This window comes from Panulirus ornatus, chromosome 32, assembly GCF_036320965.1.
Source record: "Panulirus ornatus isolate Po-2019 chromosome 32, ASM3632096v1, whole genome shotgun sequence".
Classification (NCBI taxonomy): domain Eukaryota; kingdom Metazoa; phylum Arthropoda; class Malacostraca; order Decapoda; family Palinuridae; genus Panulirus; species Panulirus ornatus.
Window position 1 is genome coordinate 26,423,023 of NC_092255.1, and position 21,706 is coordinate 26,444,728.

General features: G+C 42.0%; 1 protein-coding gene across 5 annotated transcripts in view; it reads right to left on the reverse strand.

Moving 5' to 3' along the window:
• Positions 1-21,706, reverse strand: part of SMC3 (structural maintenance of chromosomes 3) — a 173,779-nt gene that overhangs the window by 79,726 nt on the left and 72,347 nt on the right. For 3 of the 5 annotated variants that reach the window (XM_071681295.1, XM_071681292.1, XM_071681296.1), the window contains one exon: positions 4,374-4,479. In XM_071681295.1, the coding sequence (XP_071537396.1) occupies positions 4,374-4,479 (106 nt within the window). Of the gene's footprint in view, positions 1-4,373; positions 4,480-5,575; positions 5,682-21,706 lie in introns of all 5 variants that reach the window. The other 2 variants (XM_071681294.1, XM_071681293.1) reach the window with 1 other exon arrangement.

The following is a 21,706-nucleotide window of genomic DNA, read 5'->3' on the forward strand; positions in this document are numbered from 1 at the left end:
CCACAGGCAGTTTCCCATATATTTTCATTTATGCTCCACACTTGACAAACCCTACACTGATTCTAAAAGTTTCCCCTGTCCCACAATACACACTCAAAAATCATGATTTCCCTACATTTTACCGAACGCTTTTCATGATCAACAAATTTACCATATTTCTAAATCCACAATACAACTTATCACATCATCATCAAGTGAGTATGATTCAAATATTTCTAAAATAACCATAATTTTTCTCTGATGTGGTATTACCACCAAACTCTTATGGTCAGCATCTGACAAGTACTCAAAACATACCTACATCAAAAGTTCGTTTTCAATCCTATGAAATTAATTCACCTACAAATAAGCAATCACGATATTCAGTAATTCTCCTGACGCATTGTCTCTATGGATGACGTGAAAGATGTGAAACAAAATATCCCAAATTACTAAACATAGTCAACTTCATACCACTCGTCCAACTCTAGTATCCTCCCACTCTTGTGAATATGCTCTAGTTAACCACCTCAAACTCTCCTCATGGACTATCTATGTAAGCTGTACATCTTTAAATATCAATTTATTAAGTTTTACATCTCTATTTCAAGGTCACCTGCAAAGCCTGGGTAGGTCCTGAGGTAGCAGTATGCAATAATTTCTCCCCTCAGTCAATCATCCTCCAGTTATGCAAATGACAGCACATTCTCAGGAATTTTCTTGACAGGAAACTGAGCAGCCTGTAGCTGGAGTTTGCAGAATTGGTTTAAGATGATCCTGAATCACTTGACATTCATGCTCTCTCTTGATATTGTGTGGAAAGTGATCTTATGGACACATACAGTAATAAAAGTGGACTAATACAAGGAACAAGATATTTCTTGTGCAAGAGGAGGAAGTATTATACTAACGACCAGCACATGCCCCATCAAGATAAAACTGCATGTGACTGGTGAGACTGGTAATTTTACAAACTTCCATAATCTAGCTGTTATGAAAATATATTCAATATATTAAAATGAATATATTATGTCTTATCATAAAAGATAAAAAATGACATCACAGCTAGAGAACAGATGCATGTGAATGAGGCCATCACTTTATCTGTTCCTAGTGCTACCTCTAATGCAGGAAACAGAAAACAACTATGAAAGAAATTAAAACAACATATCAATAACCATGGGAACTAACTTGACACTCAGGCCTCACTCCCACAATTATCCCATCATCATTAAAGTGAATATTACAGACAAAATGCACTTCTGAAAAAAAAATACACATAAAAGAATCTCTCTGAAATTGTATGATTCATTACAATTCATAAAAAACTCAAAAAAGAGATCTAATTAGTTGGAAAGAAAATCTATGCGAGGAATTCAGATGATAACTAAGATAATCTGGTGAAATTATTCACTCTTAATGGAAAAATACTTTAATGATCCCTTTGCAAGATACCTCTATTGAACTGAATATTTTGTGACCTACATATATATATATATTGGAAAGGATCACAATTTTTTGCGTGATCAAGATATTCCTATGAGTCAACAGGGAAAATGAAACATATCGTGTTTCATTTTCCCTGTGGACTCATAGGAATATATCATTATATTTATTTATTTTGCTTTGTCGCTGTCTCCCGCACCTGCGAGGTAGCACAAGGAAACAGACAAAGAAAATGGCCCAACCCACCCCCACACACATGCACACACACACACACATGCACACATGCAAACATACACACCCACACATCCCAACATACACACATATATACACACACAGACACACACATACACACATGCACACAATTCACACTGCCTGCCCCTACTCCCTTTCCACATCCAGGCCCCACACAACTTTCCATATATATATATATATATATATATATATATATATATATATATATATATATATATTTTTTCCTTTGTCGGTCTCCCGCGTTTGCGAGGTAGCGCAAGGAAACAGACGAAAGAAATGGCCCAACCCACCCCCATACACATGTATATACATACGTCCACACACGCAAATATACATACCTACACAGCTTTCCATGGTTTACCGCAGTCGCTTCACATGCCTTGATTCACTCCACTGACAGCACGTCAACCCCGGTATACCACATCGCTCCAATTCACTCTATTCCTTGCCCTCCTTTCACCCTCCTGCATGTTCAGGCCCCGATCACACAAAATCTTTTTCACTCCATCTTTTCACCTCCAATTTGGTCTCCCACTTCTCCTCGTTCCCTCCACCTCCGACACATATATTCTCTTGGTCAATCTTTCCTCACTCATTCTCTCCATGTGCCCGAACCATTTCAAAACACCCTCTTCTGCTCTCTCAACCACGCTCTTTTTATTTCCACACATCTCTCTTACCCTTACGTTACTTACTCGATCAAACCACCTCACACCACACATTGTCCTCAAACATCTCATTTCCAGCACATCCATCCTCCTGCACACAACTCTATCCATAGCCCACGCCTCGCAACCATACAACATTGTTGGAACCACTATTCCTTCAAACATACCCATTTTTGCTTTCCGAGATAATGTTCTCGACTTCCACACATTCTTCAAGGCTCCCAGAATTTTCGCCCCCTCCCCCACCCTATGATCCACTTCCGCTTCCATGGTTCCATCCGCTACCAGATCCACTCCCAGATATCTAAAACACTTCACTTCCTCCAGTTTTTCTCCATTCAAACTCACCTCCCAATTGACTTGACCCTCAACCCTACTGTACCTAATACTAATAACCTTGCTCTTATTCACATTTACTCTTAACTTTCTTCTTTCACACACTTTACCAAACTCAGTCACCAGCTTCTGCAGTTTCTCACATGAATCAGCCACCAGTACTGTATCATCAGCGAACAACAACTGACTCACTTCCCAAGCTCTCTCATCCCCAACAGACTTCATACTTGCCCCTCTTTCCAAAACTCTTGCATTCACCTCCCTAACAACCCCATCCATAAACAAATTAAACAACCATGGAGACATCACACACCCCTGCCACAAACCTACATTCACTGAGAACCAATCACTTTCCTCTCTTCCTACACATACACATGCCTTACATCCTCGATAAAAACTTTTCACTGCTTCTAACAATTTGCCTCCCACACCATATATTCTTAATACCTTCCACAGAGCATCTCTATCAACTCTATCCTATGCCTTCTCCAGATCCATAAATGCTACATACAAATCCATTTGCTTTTCTAAGTATTTCTCACACACACACACACACACACACACACACACATATATATATATATATATATATATATATATTTTTTCAAACTATTCGCCATTTCCTGCGTCAGCGAGGTAGCGTTAAGAACAGAGAACTGGGCCTTTGAGGGAATATCCTCACCTGGCCCCCTTCTCTGTTCCTTCTTTTGGAAAAATTAAAAAAAAATGAGGGGCGGATTTCCAGCCCCCCGCTCCCTCCCCTTTTAGTCGCCTTCTACGACACGCAGGGAATACGTGGGAAGTATTCTTTCTCCCCTATCCCCAGGGATATATATATATATATATATATATATATATATATATATATATATTTTTTTTCATACTATTCGCTATTTCCCGCGATAGCGAGGTAGCGTTAAGAACAGAGGACTGGGCCTTTGAGGGAATATCCTCACCTGGACCTCTCCTCTGTTCCTTCTTTTGGAAAAAAAAAAAAAAAACGAGAGGGGAGGATTTCCAGCCCCCCGCTCCCTTCCCTTTTAGTCGCCTTCTACGACACGCAGGGAATACGTGGGAAGTATTCTTTCTCCCCTATCCCCTATATATATATATATATATTTTCCCTGGGGATAGGGGAGAAAGAATACTTCCCACGTATTCCCTGCGTGTCGTAGAAGGCGACTAAAAGGGAAGGGAGCGGGGGGCTGGAAATCCTCCCCTCTCGTTTTTTTTTTTTTAGTTTTCCAAAAGAAGGAACAGAGAGGGGGGCCAGGTGAGGGTGTTCCCTCAGAGGCCCAGTCCTCTGTTCTTAACGCTACCTCGCTATCGCGGGAAATGGCGAATAGTATGAAAAAAAAAAAAAAAAAATATATATATATAATTTCCATATGCTACATTTTGCTAATATTACTTTCAATTCCTGTCATCTGTCAATAATACACAAGATTTCCACATTTCAAAACCAATATGCATATATTTTTCTTAAATCACAAGTATCAACATTATGCATGAGTTAAATTTCAATACAATGAGTACTTCAGTGTGAAGTCTTTTTATCCATGTATGACAATGTTAACATCATTAAAATTACCAGTGAAAACAATAACTTAAACTATACTTTAATTTCTGAATGTTTTTTTTCTAAATTTATATGAATCTGCCTGACTTTCATTCACTTCATGCAATTCCTACCTCCACTTTCTTATCAAGCTGTGCTCTGCGTTCAGTATCACGAATTATTTCATCTTCCAGCCGCTGAATTTGATCCTGCTTCGACTTGACAGCCTTGGTGAGAGACCTGAGCAGAAGGACAGAGGGGCGGAACAGGGAAGGGAATGGATTGGGAAATGAGGAGACAAACACCTGAATGTTAATGATGATGCATGATGATGGTATGTCCCTATGATGACTGCAATGATGGTATATGATGATGGCAACAGTAAGTGTTTGGTGTTTTGTGTTCATAGGTATGCATTGGATATCTTGAATAATACTGACAGGTTGGATCACGATAAAAAGGCAAAAAGGGCTGGGTAGTTTATAAGCAGAAAGTTTAAAGGATAACATCCACACTTGCTGCTAATTCAAAAGGCTTTGTTAACAAAAGAAATTAGTTAAGTCACTCATGCTTTGGGCATCCCCTAGAGTTAAATTAGAGGTCCATGCAATATTTCCTCTATGAAATATCATAACATGTAGAATAAGCAATACACATTTCCCTTTATACATTCCATTAACAATGTAACAGAAGACAGAAGCAAGAATTTGAGACCATAAAGGAAGCAAGATAGTTTGATAAACCTTCAATTTCATATTCTACAGGACCGACATGATAAAACAGCAGAGGATAATAGAAGACTGCAGAGAAGTTTACGGCATACTTTACAGGTATCTCGAATGCAGCTTTGAGATGCATACACCAGATCGTAAAATGTGTTCAAGCCTTTTCATTGCAAATTGCTCACTTGTAAGCAACCTTCAACTAAGTAATACCAACTTCACCAGAGTATTTACCTGATAATTATGCAGACTACTACAATACTCAGAGCTACTTACCTGGTTCACCTGCGAGCAGACCCCAAGTGACTCGAGTGAAATTAAGGCTAACTATAATTTGACATAAAAAGCATTCTTCCAATTCTTTGTACACTTCTATGGGAAAAAGCAAACCAAGAAAGAAATGAAAATAATGAAATTTTCTGACATCACCAAACAATAGTTTGCCTTCAGCTAGGTGCTATACATCGTCACATTCAGTGATGCTAAATGGCCCTAATTTTTACATACACCACAGCCTAGTCTTCAAACCCTATGATGCTGAAATCATGCATAAGACACCAATGGCAATATGCCTTGGTATCTCCTCCATGGCATTACTACAGGAAAATACCAACCTGTAATCGTTTCTCTATTTCTTTGTTCCGTTCCTTATCTCGATATATCTCTTCATCAAGCCGCTTGATTTGGTCCTTTTTTTCACCCATCGCGCGTTCTATCGATCTGCAACAGGGAAGAAGAAAGGGACTAGAATACACTGCCTCTTGTATGGGCCTTGCATCTCTTTCTTTCTCTCTGGCACCAAACCCCAACTATGGGGAGGGCGAGAACTTTCTCTCTCAAGTAGTTAATAGAAATATCTCTGTATTCATGAACGCATATATGAACGTTTAAGTCCCTTTCTCCAACCCTTTCAGACCATGGGTGAACATTCTAATCTTTCAAATAATTACTAACCCTTCAAAACTACCTATTGGGGGTAAGGATGCTTCTGTAACCAACAAATGGTTATGAGCCTTAGGCAGTCTCAGATAGGAAGGATTCCATACTGCTCCACATAGGAAAACCTTTCTGGAGCCGAATGAGAAGCTGTTTAGTCCATCATATTCAGTCATATTCACTTTTGCATTATGAAGTGCTCTGTCCACTGGTAATACCCTATGGAATTGCTCCTTATATCATAAACTAGGAAACCACATCCAGTGGCAACAAACAAGACAAAGCACATAATAAACTTAAAGATAGAATAGTGAGCCTTGGCACACTACGCATCCACCGAGTACTGGAGTAAATCTGGCACAAACACTACTTCCTAGTAGTAGGCCCAGACAATGAACAACAAATATGTAGGCTCATCAAGGATTAAAAGACCATTTTGTCACATCCAACATACTTTTGGAAGGTATTCACCTCTTTATAGAATGATCAACATATCAACTAAAGAGGCAAGAGTAATGTGAAATAATCAAGACCCCCAAAAGGTTGTTCTTACTGACTTTTACAGAGGATGCAACATAACAATCTAATTCTTTTTAAAACAATAACTTAACCCTTGCGTTCCCTATCTGTTGCTGAAAGGGCTGAAAATTGGGGAATGGACAAAGCACAAGCCCGCAAGACAAGGACGTAAGTACACAGCACTTAGAAGTCCATTAAAGGATCACCTAGCAGAACAAAAGCAGCAAAGCACATGCAAGCAGACATGCAATACAGCAAGCAAAAGACTCAACTAGTTATCTACCCCTGAATTACTGATACCTTTTGTTACCAGAAGTAAAAAAAAAAAAAAAGTAAACTTACCTGATCACTGCAAAGTTATCCCTCAAGTTGGGGAGGATCCTTGAAGGGCTTCTTATTTTCAAATAATGAGCAACCAATTAAAGGAGGCTGTCAGTGTAAAAATCCTCTAACCATAACCAGGATATATTCAATCAGTTGATATGACACCGACGTTTCAAGATTACAGATAATTTACATATACATGCTTGTTCCTTCTCACATTCTCAAAGATAGTTTTATACATCTATCTAATAATCCTCAACAGAAAACACCAAATCAAATCATCTTACAGCAGAACACCAAATCAAATCATTTTACAGCTAAGTTTTCAAAAATGCCACTAGAGAGAGAAGAAATGATTTCCTTCCTTTAACATTCACCTGGAGGTTATCATGTGTCATTATCATATGACGTCATATATATTATCATACTATTACCATCATACATTATTGCTGTTTCCCACACCAGTGAGGTAACAACAGGAAACAGAGAAAGAATAGTCCATCCACTCATACACACACATATATATAAATAAATGCCCACATATATATCAACATGTGCATACAAATATGCAGATATATACATACATATACATGTAAATATTCATACTCGCTTGCCTTCATCCATTCCTGTTGCTATTCCACCCCACAAGAAACAGCATATATATATATATATATATATATATATATATATGTAGGAAGAGAGGAAAGTGATTGGTTCTCAGTGAATGTAGGTTTGCGGCAGGGGTGTGTGATGTCTCCATGGTTGTTTAATTTGTTTATGGATGGGGTTGTTAGGGAGGTAAATGCAAGAGTCCTGGAAAGAGGGGCAAGTATGAAGTCTGTTGGGGATGAGAGAGCTTGGGAAGTGAGTCAGTTGTTGTTCGCTGATGATACAGCGCTGGTGGCTGATTCATGTGAGAAACTGCAGAAGCTGGTGACTGAGTTTGGTAAAGTGTGTGGAAGAAGAAAGTTAAGAGTAAATGTGAATAAGAGCAAGGTTATTAGGTACAGTAGGGTTGAGGGTCAAGTCAATTGGGAGGTGAGTTTGAATGGAGAAAAACTGGAGGAAGTGAAGTGTTTTAGATATCTGGGAGTGGATCTGTCAGCGGATGGAACCATGGAAGCGGAAGTGGATCATAGGGTGGGGGAGGGGGCGAAAATTTTGGGAGCCTTGAAAAATGTGTGGAAGTCGAGAACATTATCTCGGAAAGCAAAAATGGGTATGTTTGAAGGAATAGTGGTTCCAACAATGTTGTATGGTTGCGAGGCGTGGGCTATGGATAGAGTTGTGCGCAGGAGGATGGATGTGCTGGAAATGAGATGTTTGAGGACAATGTGTGGTGTGAGGTGGTTTGATCAAGTAAGTAACGTAAGGGTAAGAGAGATGTGTGGAAATAAAAAGAGCGTGGTTGAGAGAGCAGAAGAGGGTGTTTTGAAATGGTTTGGGCACATGGAGAGAATGAGTGAGGAAAGATTGACCAAGAGGATATATGTGTCGGAGGTGGAGGGAACGAGGAGAAGAGGGAGACCAAATTGGAGGTGGAAAGATGGAGTGAAAAAGATTTTGTGTGATCGGGGCCTGAACATGCAGGAGGGTGAAAGGAGGGCAAGGAATAGAGTGAATTGGAGCGATGTGGTATACAGGGTTTGACGTGCTGTCAGTGGATTGAATCAAGGCATGTGAAGCGTCTGGGGTAAACCATGGAAAGCTGTGTAGGTATGTATATTTGCGTGTGTGGACGTGTGTATGTACATGTGTATGGGGGGGGGGGGGGGGCATTTCTTTCGTCTGTTTCCTTGCGCTACCTCGCAAACGCGGGAGACAGCGACAAAGTATAAAAAAAAATATATATATATATATATATATATATATATATATATATATATATATGGGAGGGTATTGATTGAGAGGGTGAAGGCATGTACAGAGCATCAGATTGGGGAAGAGCAGTGTGGTTTCAGAAGTGGTAGAGGATGTGTGGATCAGGTGTTTGCTTTGAAGAATGTATGTGAGAAATACTTAGAAAAGCAAATGGATTTGTATGTAGCATTTATGGATCTGGAGAAGGCATATGATAGAGTTGATAGAGATGCTCTGTGGAAGGTATTAAGAATATATGGTGTGGGAGGCAAGTTGTTAGAAGCAGTGAAAAGTTTTTATCGAGGATGTAAGGCATGTGTACGTGTAGGAAGAGAGGAAAGTGATTGGTTCTCAGTGAATGTAGGTTTGCGGCAGGGGTGTGTGATGTCTCCATGGTTGTTTAATTTGTTTATGGATGGGGTTGTTAGGGAGGTAAATGCAAGAGTTTTGGAAAGAGGGGCAAGTATGAAGTCTGTTGGGGATGAGAGAGCTTGGGAAGTGAGTCAGTTGTTGTTCGCTGATGATACAGCGCTGGTGGCTGATTCATGTGAGAAACTGCAGAAGCTGGTGACTGAGTTTGGTAAAGTGTGTGGAAGAAGAAAGTTAAGAGTAAATGTGAATAAGAGCAAGGTTATTAGGTACAGTAGGGTTGAGGGTCAAGTCAATTGGGAGGTGAGTTTGAATGGAGAAAAACTGGAGGAAGTGAAGTGTTTTAGATATCTGGGAGTGGATCTGGCAGCGGATGGAACCATGGAAGCGGAAGTGGATCATAGGGTGGGGGAGGGGGCGAAAATTCTGGGAGCCTTGAAGAATGTGTGGAAGTCGAGAACATTATCTCGGAAAGCAAAAATGGGTATGTTTGAAGGAATAGTGGTTCCAACAATGTTGTATGGTTGCGAGGCGTGGGCTATGGATAGAGTTGTGCGCAGGAGGATGGATGTGCTGGAAATGAGATGTTTGAGGACAATGTGTGGTGTGAGGTGGTTTGATCGAGTGAGTAACGTAAGGGTAAGAGAGATGTGTGGAAATAAAAAGAGTGTAGTTGAGAGTAGAAGAGGGTGTTTTGAAGTGGTTTGGGCACATGGAGAGAATGAGTGAGGAAAGATTGACCAAGAGGATATATGTGTCGGAGGTGGAGGGAACGAGGAGAAGAGGGAGACCAAATTGGAGGTGGAAAGATGGAGTGAAAAAGATTTTGTGTGATCGGGGCCTGAACATGCAGGAGGGTGAAAGGAGGGCAAGGAATAGAGTGAATTGGAGCGATGTGGTATACCGGGGTTGACGTGCTGTCAGTGGATTGAATCAAGGCATGTGAAGCGTCTGGGGTAAACCATGGAAAGCTGTGTCGGTATGTATATTTGCGTGTGTGGACGTATGTATATACATGTGTATGGGGGGGGGTTGGGCTATTTCTTTCGTCTGTTTCCTTGCGCTACCTCGCAAACGCGGGAGACAGCAACAAAGTATAATAATAAAAAATATATACATATATATATATATATATATATATATATATGGTTTATATATATATGGTTTCAGAAGTGGTAGAGGATGTGTGGATCAGGTGTTTGCTTTGAAGAATGTATGTGAGAAATACTTAGAAAAGCAAATGGATTTGTATGTAGCATTTATGGATCTGGAGAAGGCATATGATAGAGTTGATAGAGATGCTCTGTGGAAGGTATTAAGAATATATGGTGTGGGAGGCAAGTTGTTAGAAGCAGTGAAAAGTTTTTATCGAGGATGTAAGGCATGTGTACGTGTAGGAAGAGAGGAAAGTGATTGGTTCTCAGTGAATGTAGGTTTGCGGCAGGGGTGTGTGATATCTCCATGGTTGTTTAATTTGTTTATGGATGGGGTTGTTAGGGAGGTGAATGCAAGAGTTTTGGAAAGAGGGGCAAGTATGAAGTCTGTTAGGGATGAGAGAGCTTGGGAAGTGAGTCAGTTGTTGTTCGCTGATGATACAGCACTGGTGGCTGATTCATGTGAGAAACTGCAGAAGCTGGTGACTGAGTTTGGTAAAGTGTGTGAAAGAAGAAAGTTAAGAGTAAATGTGAATAAGAGCAAGGTTATTAGGTACAGTAGGGTTGAGGGTCAAGTCAATTGGGAGGTAAGTTTGAATGGAGAAAAACTGGAGGAAGTGAAGTGTTTTAGATATCTGGGAGTGGATCTGGCAGCGGATGTAACCATGGAAGCGGAAGTGGATCGTAGGGTGGGGGAGGGGGCGAAAATTCTGGGAGCCTTGAAGAATGTGTGGAAGTCGAGAACATTATCTCGGAAAGCAAAAATGGGTATGTTTGAAGGAATAGTGGTTCCAACAATGTTGTATGGTTGCAAGGCGTGGGCTATGGATAGAGTTGTGCGCAGGAGGATGGATGTGCTGGAAATGAGATGTTTGAGGACAATGTGTGGTGTGAGGTGGTTTGATCGAGTGAGTAACGTAGGGTAAGAGAGATGTGTGGAAATAAAAAGAGCGTGGTTGAGAGAGCAGAAGAGGGTGTTTTGATATGGTTCGGGCACATGAAGAGAATGAGTGAGGAAAGATTGACCAAGAGAATACATGTGTCGGAGGTGTAGGGAACGAGGAGAAGAGGGAGACCAAATTGGAGGTGGAAAGATGGAGTGAAAAAGATTTTGTGTGATCGGGGCCTGAACATGCAGGAGGGTGAAAGGAGGGCAAGGAATAGAGTGAATTAGAGCGATGTGGTATACCGGGGTTGACGTGCTGTCAGTGGATTGAATCAAGGCATGTGAAGCGTCTGGGGTAAACCATGGAAAGCTGTGTAGGTATGTATATTTGCGTGTGTGGACGTATGTATATACATGTGTATGGGGGTGGGTTGGGCCATTTCTTTCATCTGTTTCCTTGCGCTACCTCGCAAACGTGGGAGACAGCGACAAAAAAAAAAAAAAAAAAAAAAAAAAAAAAATATATATATATATATATATATATATAAATTATATGGGAGGGTATTGATTGAGAGGGTGAAGGCATGTACAGAGCATCAGATTGGGGAAGAGCAGTGTGGTTTCAAAAGTGGTAGAGGATGTGTGGATCAGGTGTTTGTTTTGAAGAACGTATGTGAGAAATACTTAGAAAAGCAAATGGATTTGTATGTAGCATTTATAAATCTGGAGAAGGCATATGACAGAGTTGATAGAGATGCTCTGTGGAAGGTATTAAGAATATATGGTGTGGGAGGCAAGTTGTTAGAAGCAGTGAAAAGTTTTTATCGAGGATGTAAGGCATGTGTACGTGTAGGAAGAGAGGAAAGTGATTGGTTCTTAGTGAATGTAGGTTTGCGGCAGGGGTGTGTGATGTCTCCATGGTTGTTTAATTTGTTTATGGATGGGGTTGTTAGGGAGGTGAATGCAAGAGTTTTGGAAAGAGGGGCAAGTATGAAGTCTGTTGGGATGAGAGAGCTTGGGAAGTGGGTCAGTTGTTGTTCGCTGATGATACAGCGCTGGTGGCTGATTCATGTGAGAAACTGCAGAAGCTGGTGACTGAGTTTGGTAGTGTGTGAAAGAAGAAAGTTAAGAGTAAATGTGAATAAGAGCAAGGTAATTAGGTACAGTAGGGTTGAGGGTCAAGTCAATTGGGAGGTAAGTTTGAATGGAGAAAAACTGGAGGAAGTAAAGTGTTTTAGATATGTGGGAGTGGATCTGGCAGCGGATGGAACCATGGAAGCGGAAGTGGATCATAGGGTGGGGGAGGGGGCGAAAATTCTGGGAGCCTTGAAGAATGTGTGGAAGTCGAGAACATTATCTCGGAAAGCAAAAATGGGTATGTTTGAAGGAATAGTGGTTCCAACAATGTTGTATGGTTGCGAGGCGTGGGCTATGGATAGAGTTGTGCGCAGGAGGATGGATGTGCTGGAAATGAGATATTTGAGGACAATGTGTGGTGTGAGGTGGTTTGATCGAGTAAGTAACGTAAGGGTAAGAGAGATGTAGGGAAATAAAAAGAGCATGGTTGAGAGAGCAGAAGAGGGTGTTTTGAAATGGTTTGGGCACATGGAGAGAATGAGTGAGGAAAGATTGACCAAGAGGATATATGTGTCGGAGGTGGAAGGAACGAGGAAAAGTGGGAGACCAAATGGGAGGTGGAAAGATGGGAGTGAAAAAGATTTTGTGTGATCGGGGCCTGAACATGCAGGAGGGTGAAAGGAGGGCAAGGAATAGAGTGAATTGGAGCGATGTGGTATACCGGGGTTGACGTGCTGTCAGTGGATTGAAGCAAGGCATGTGAAGCGTCTGGGGTAAACCATGGAAAGCTGTGTAGGTATGTATATTGCGTGTGTGGACGTATGTATATACATGTGTATGGGGGTGTTGGGCCATTTCTTTCGTCTGTTTCCTTGCGCTACCTCGCAAACGCGGGAGACAGCGACAAAGTATAATAAAAAAAAAATAATATATATATATATATATATATATATATATATATATATATATATATATAAGCGACTAGAGGGGACGGGAGCAGGGGGCCAGAAATCCTCCCCTCCTTGTATTTTTTTTAACTTTCTAAAATGGGAAACAGAAGAAGGAGTCACGCGGGGAGTGCTCATCCTCCTCGAAGGCTCAGATTGGGGTGCCTAAATGTGTGTGGATGTAACCAAGATGTGAAAAAAGGAGAGATAGGTAGTATGTTTGAGGAAAGGAACCTGGATGTTTTGGCTCTGAGTGAAACAAAGCTCAAGGGTAAAGGGGAAGAGTGGTTTGGGAATGTCTTGGGAGTAAAGTCAGGGGTTAGTGAGAGGACAAGAGCAAGGGAAGGAGTAGCAGTACTCCTGAAACAGGAGTTGTGGGAGTATGTGATAGAATGTAAGAAAGTAAATTCTCGATTAATATGGGTAAAACTGAAAGTTGATGGAGAGAGATGGGTGATTATTGGTGCATATGCACCTGGGCATGAGAAGAAAGATCATGAGGCAAGTGTTTTGGGAGCAGCTGAATGAGTGTGTTAATGGTTTTGATGTATGAGACCGGCTTATAGTGATGGGTGATTTGAATGCAAAGGTGAGTAATGTGGCAGTTGAGGGAATAATTGGTATACATGGGGTGTTCAGTGTTGTAAATGGAAATGGTGACGAGCTTGTAGATTTATGTGCTGAAAATATATATATATATATATATATTTTTTTTTTTTGCTTTGTCGCTGTCTCCCGCGTTTGCGAGGTAGCGCAAGGAAACAGACGAAAGAAATGGCCCAACCCACCCCCATACACATGTATATACATACGTCCACACACGCAAATATACATACCTACACAGCTTTCCATGGTTTACCCCAGACGCTTCACATGCCTTGATTCAATCCACTGACAGCACGTCAACCCCGGTATACCACATCGCTCCAATTCACTCTATTCCTTGCCCTCCTTTCACCCTCCTGCATGTTCAGGCCCCGATCACACAAAATCTTTTTCACTCCATCTTTCCACCAATTTGGTCTCCCTCTTCTCGTTCCCTCCACCTCTGACACATATATCCTCTTGGTCAATCTTTCCTCACTCATTCTCTCCATGTGCCCAAACCATTTCAAAACACCCTCTTCTGCTCTCTCAACCACGCTCTTTTTATTTCCACACATCTCTCTTACCCTTACGTTACTCACTCGATCAAACCACCTCACACCACACATTGTCCTCAAACATCTCATTTCCAGCACATCCATCCTCCTACACACAACTCTATCCATAGCCCACGCCTCGCAACCATACAACATTGTTGGAACCACTATTCCTTCAAACATACCCATTTTTGCTTTCCGAGATAATGTTCTCGACTTCCACACATTCTTCAAGGCTCCCAGAATTTTCGCCCCCTCCCCCACCCTATGATCCACTTCCGCTTCCATGGTTCCATCCGCTGCCAGATCCACTCCCAGATATCTAAAACACTTCACTTCCTCCAGTTTTTCTCCATTCAAACTCACCTCCCAATTGACTTGACCCTCAACCCTACTGTACCTAATAACCTTGCTCTTATTCACATTTACTCTTAACTTTCTTCTTTCACACACTTTACCAAACTCAGTCACCAGCTTCTGCAGTTTCTCACATGAATCAGCCACCAGCGCTTTATCATCAGCGAACAACAACTGACTCATTTCCCAAGCTCTCTCATCCCCAACAGACTTCATACTTGCCCCTCTTTCCAAAACTCTTGCATTCACCTCCCTCACAACCCCATCCATAAACAAATTAAACAACCATGGAGACATCACACACCCCTGCCGCAAACCTACATTCACTAAGAACCAATCACTTTCCTCTCTTCCTACACGTACACATGCCTTACATCCTTGATAAAAAATCTATATCTATATATTTATCATTATTTATCATTATTTTGCTTTGTCCCTGTCTCCCACGTTTGCGAGGTAGTGCAAGGAAACAGATGAAAGAAATGGCCCAACCCACCCACATACACATGTATATACATACACATCCACATGCAAATATACATACCCATACATCTCAATGTACACATATATATACACACACACACATACATATATACACATGCATACAATTCACAGTCTGCCTATTATTCATTCCCATCGCCACCTCGCCACACATGGAATAACATCCCCCTCCCCCCTCATGTGTGCGAGGTAGCGCTAAGAAAAGACAACAAAAGCCCCATTCGGTCACACTCAGTCTCTAGCTGTCATGCAATAATGCCCAAAACCACAGCTCCCTTTCCACATCCAGGCCCCAGAGAACTTTCCATGGTTTACCCCAGACGCTTCACATGCCGATTCAATCCACTGACGTGCTAGCACGTCGACCCCGGTATACCACATCGATCCAATTCACTCTATTCCTTGCCCACCTTTCACCCTTCTGCATGTTCAGACCCGACCACTCAAAATCTTTTTCACTCCATCTTTCCACCCTACTATACCTAATAACCTTGCTCTTATTCACATTTACTCTTAACATTCTTCTTTCACACACTTTACCAAACTCAGTCACCAGCTTCTGCAGTTTCTCACATGAATCAGCCACCAGCGCTGTATCATCAGCGAACAACTGACTCACTTCTCAAGCTCTCTCACCCACAACAGTCTGCATACTTGCCCCTCTTTCCAAAACTCTTGCATTCACCTCCCTAACAACCCCATCCATTAACAAATTAAACAACCATGGAGACATCACACACACACCCCTGCCGCAAACCTACATTCACTAAGAACCAATCACTCTCCTCTCTTCCTACACGTACACATGCCTTACATCCTCGATAAAAACTTTTCACTGCTTCTAACAATTTGCCTCCCACACCATATATTCTTAGTACCTTCCACAGAGCATCTCTATGAACTCTATATATCATTTACTTATTCATTTTTATTTTGCTTTGTCGCTGTCTCCCACGTTTGCGAGGTAGCGCAAGAAAACAGACGAAAGAAATGGCCCAACCCACCCCCATACACAATGTATGTACATACACGTCCACACACGCAAATATACATACCTATACATCTCAATGTACACATATATATACACACACAGACACATACATATATACCCATGCACACAATTCACACTGTCTGCCTTTATTCATTCCCACCGCCACCTCGCCACACATGGAATACCATCCCCCTCCCCCCTCATGTGTGCGAGGTAGCACTCTATATATATATATATATATATATATATATATATATATATATATATATATATATATACATATTTTTTTTCTTTCAAACTATTTGCCATCTCCCGCGTAATCGAGGTAGCATTAACAGCAGAGGACTGGACCTTTAAGGGAATATCCTCACCTGGCCACCTTCTCTGCTCCTTCTTCTGGAATATTAAAAAAAATGAGAGGGGAGGATTCCCAGCCAACCGCTCCCATGGACAATCACATGTCTACCAAATGGCATCCTAGCTTCGTCTCTTCGATGTATATCAACTGACTGTTTATTTCTCTCTTGTGTCTCCCCTGATGATGTGATTAATACACGAAAGTGCACTTGGGAACTTTCCGTGTTTCATTTTCCCCGTGGACTCATAGGAATATATATATGTATATATATAGGGTGAATCATAGGGTGGGGGAGGGGGAGGGGGCGAAAATCCTGGGAGCCTTGAAGAATGTGTGGAAGTCGAGAACATTATCTCGGAAAGCAAAAATGGGTATGTTTGAAGGAATAGTGGTTCCAACAATGTTGTATGGTTGCGAGGCGTGGGCTATGGATACAGTTGTGCGCAGGAGGGTGGATGTGCTGGAAATGAGATGTTTGAGGACAATGTGTGGTGTGAGGTGGTTTGATTGAGTAAGTAACGTAAGGGTAAGAGAGATGTGTGGAAATAAAAAAGAGTGTGGTTGAGAGAGCAGAAGGTGGTGTTTTGAAATGGTTTGGGAACATGGAGAGAATGAGTGAGGAAAGATTGACCAAGAGGATATATATGTTGGAGGTGGAGGGAACGAGGAGAAGTGGGAGACCAAATTGGAGGTGGAAAGATGGAGTGAAAAAGATTTTGTATGATCGGGGCCTGAACATGCAGGAGGGTGAAAGGAGGGCAAGGAATAGAGCGAATTGGATCGATGTGGTATACCGGGGTTGACGTGCTGTCAGTGGATTTGAATCAGGGCATGTGAAGCGTCTAGGGTAAACCATGGAAAGTTGTGTGGGGCCTGGATGTGGAAAGGGAGCTGTGGTTTTGGGCATTATTGCATAACAGCTTGAGACTGAGTGTGAACGAATGGGGCCTTTGTTGTCTTTTCCAAGTGCTACCTCGCACACATGAGGGGGGAGGGGGATGGTATTCCATGTGTGGCGGGGTGGCGATGGGAATGAGTAGAGGCAGACAGTGTGAATTGTGTGCATGGGTATGTATGTATGTGTCTGTGTGTGTATATGTATGTGTGCGTTGAGATGTGTAGGTGTGTATATTTGTGTTGAAGTGTGTGTATATACATTGTGTGTGGGGGTGGGTTGGGCCATTTCTTTCGTCTGTTTCCTTGCGCTACCTCGCAAACGTGGGAGACGGCGACAAAGCAAAATAAATAAATAGTATATTTTATTTATTTATTTTGCTTTGTCGCTGTCTCCCGCGTTAGCGAGGTAGCACAAGGAAACAGACGAAAGAATGGCCCAACACGCCCACATACACATGTATATACATACATGTCCACAAACGCACAATATACATACCTATACATCTCAATGTACACATATATATACACACACAGACATATACATATACACACATGTACATAATTCATAGTCTGCCTTTATTTGTTCCCATCGTCACCCCGCCACACATGGAATAACAACCCCCTCCCCCCTCATGTGTGCGAGGTAGCGCTAGGAAAAACACGAAAGGCCCCATTCGTTCACACTCAGTCTCTAGCTGTCATGTAATAATGCACCGAAAACACAGCTCCCTTTCCATATCCAGGCCCCACACACTTTGCATGGTTTACCCCAGACGCTTCACATGCCCTGATTCAATCCATTGACAGCACGTCGACCCCGGTATACCACATCGTTCCAATTCACTCTATTCCTTGCACGCTTTTCACCCTCCTGTATGTTCAGGCCCAGATCACACAAAATCTTTTTCACTCCATCTTTCCACCTCCAATTTGGTCTCCCACTTCTCCTCGTTCCTTCCACCTCTGACACATTTATCCTCTTGGTCAATCTTTCCTCACTCATTCTCTCCATGTGACCAAACCATTTCAAAACACCCTCTTCTGCTCTCTCAACCACACTCTTTTTATTTCCACACATCTCTCTCACCCTTACATTACTTACTCGATCAAACCACCTCACACCACATATTGTCCTCAAACATCTCATTTCCAGCACATCCACCCTCCTGCGCACAACTCTATCCATAGCCCATGCCTCGCAACCATACAACATTGTTGGAACCACTATTCCTTCAAACATACCCATTTTTGCTTTCTGAGATAATGTTCTCGACTTCCACACATTCTTCAAGGCTCCCAGAATGTTCGCCCCCTCCCCCACCCTATGATTCACTTCTGCTTCCATGGTTCCATCCGCTGCCAGATCCACTCCCAGATATCTAAAACACTTCACTTCCTCCAGCTTTTCTCCATTCAAACTTACCTCCCAATTGACTTGACTCTCATCCCTACTGTACCTAATAACCTTGCTCTTATTCACATAAATATATATATATATATATATATATATATATATATATATATATATATATATATATATATATATATATATATATTTTCTTTTTTAATAAATTCCACTGCAATACCATCCAAACCTGCTGCCTTGCCGGCTTTCATCTTCCGCAAAGCTTTTACTACCTCTTCTCTGTTTACCAAATCATTTTCCCTAACCCTCTCACTTTGCACACCACCAGGTTTCGGTGCATTGTACATGACAGCTAGAGACTGAGTTTGAACGAATTTGGCCGTGTTTGCGAGGTAGCGCAAGGAAACAGACGAAAGAAATGGCCCAACCCACCCCCATACACATGTATATACATACACGTCCACACACGCAAATATACATTCACTGAGAACCAATCACTTTCCTCTCAACACGTAAACATGCCTTTCATCCTCGATAAAAACTTTTCACTGATTCTAACAGCTTGCCTCCCACACCATGTATTCTTAATACTTTCCACAGAGCATCGCCAGACCCATAAATGCTACATACAAATCCATCTGCTTTTTCTAAATATTTCTCAAATACATTCCTCATTAATTTTGCTTTGTCGGTCTCCCGTGTTAGCGAGGTAGCGCAAGGAAACAGACGAAAGAATGGCCCAACCCACCCACATACACATGTATATACATACATGTCCACACACGCAAATATACATAACTATACATCTCAACGTATACATATATGTACACACACAGACATATACATATATACTCATGTACATAATTCATAGTCTGCCTTTATTCATTCCCATCGCCACCCTGCCACATATGAAATAACAACCACCTGCCCCCTCATGTGGGCGAGGTAGCACTAGGAAAAGACAACAAAGGTCCCATTCGTTCACACTCAGTCCCTAGCTGTCATGTAATAATGCACCAAAACCACAGCTCCCTTTCCACATCCAGGCCCAACAGGACTTTCCATGGTTTACCCCAGACGCTTCACATGCCCTGGTTCAATCCACTGACAGCACGTCCACCCCGGTATACCACATCATTCCAATTCACTTTATTCCCTGCACGCCTTTCACCCTCCTGCAAGTTCAGGCCCCGATCACTAAAAATCTTTTTCACTCCATCTTTCCACCTCCAATTTGGTCTCTCACTTCTCGTTCCCTCCACCTCTGACACATACCCTCTTAGTCAATCTTTCCTCACTCATTCTCTCCATGTGCCCAAACCATTTCAAAACACCCTCCTCTGCTCTCTCAACCACACTCTTTTTATTTCCTCACATCTCTCTTACCCTTACGTTTCTTACTCGATCAACCCACCTCACACCACACATTGTCCTCAAACATCTCATTTCCAGCACATCCATCCTCCTGTGCACAACTCTATCCATAGCCCACGCCTCGCAACCATACAACATTGTTGGAACCACTATTCCTTCAAACATACCCATTTTTGCTTTCCGAGATAATGTTCTCGACTTCCACACATTCTTCAAGGCTCCCAGAATTTTCGCCCCCTCCCCCACCCTATGATCCACTTCCGCTTCCATGGTTCCATCCGCTGCCAGATCCACTCCCAGATATCTAAAACACTTTACTTCCTCCAGTTTTTCTCCATTCAAACTTACCTCCCAATTGACTTGATCCTCAACCCTACTGTACCTAATAACCTTGCTCTTATTCACATTTACTCTTAACTTTCTTCTTTCACACACTTTACCAAACTCAGTCACCAGCTTCTGCAGTTTCTCACATGGGGATAGGGGAGAAAGAATACTTCCCACGTATTCCCTGCGTGTCGTAGAAGGCGACTAAAAGGGGAGGGAGCGGGGGGGCTGGAAATCCTCCCCTCTCAATTTTTTTTTAATTTTCCAAAAGAAGGAACAGAGAAGGGGGCCAGGTGAGGATATTCCCTCAGTGGCCCAGTTCTCTGTTCTTAACGCTACCTCGCTAACGCGGGAAATGGCGAATAGTTTGAAAAAAAAAAAAAAAAAAAAAAATATATATATATATATATATATATATATTTTTTTTTTTTATACTTTGTCGCTGTCTCCCGCGTTTGCGAGGTAGCGCAAGGAAACAGACGAAAGAAATGGCCCAACCCTCCCCATACACATGTACATACACACGTCCACACACGCAAATATACATACCTACACAGCTTTCCATGGTTTACCCCAGACGCCTCACATGCCTTGATTCAATCCATCGACAGCACGTCAACCCCGGTATACCACATCGCTCCAATTCACTCTATTCCTTGCCCTCCTTTCACACTCCTGCATGTTCAGGCCCCGATCACACAAAATCCTTTTCACTCCATCTTTCCACCTCCAATTTGGTCTCCCTCTTCTCCTCGTTCCCTCCACCTCCGACACATATATCCTCTTGGTCAATCTTTCCTCACTCATTCTCTCCATGTGCCCAAACCATTTCAAAACACCCTCTTCTGCTCTCTCAACCACGCTCTTTTTATTTCCACACATCTCTCTTACCCTTACGTTACTTACTCGATCAAACCACCTCACACCACACATTGTCCTCAAACATCTCATTTCCAGCACATCCATCCTCCTGCGCACAACTCTATCCATAGCCCACGCCTCGCAACCATACAACATTGTTGGAACTACTATTCCTTCAAACATACCCATTTTTGCTTTCCGGGATAATGTTCTCGACTTCCACACATTTTTCAAGGCTCCCAAAATTTTCGCCCCCTCCCCCACCCTATGATCCACTTCCGCTTCCATGGTTCCATCCGCTGACAGATCCACTCCCAGATATCTAAAACACTTCTCTTCCTCCAGTTTTTCTCCATTCAAACTCACCTCCCAATTGACTTGACCCTCAACCCTACTGTACCTAATAACCTTGCTCTTATTCACATTTACTCTTAACTTTCTTCTTTCACACACTTTACCAAACTCAGTCACCAGCTTCTGCAGTTTCTCACATGAATCA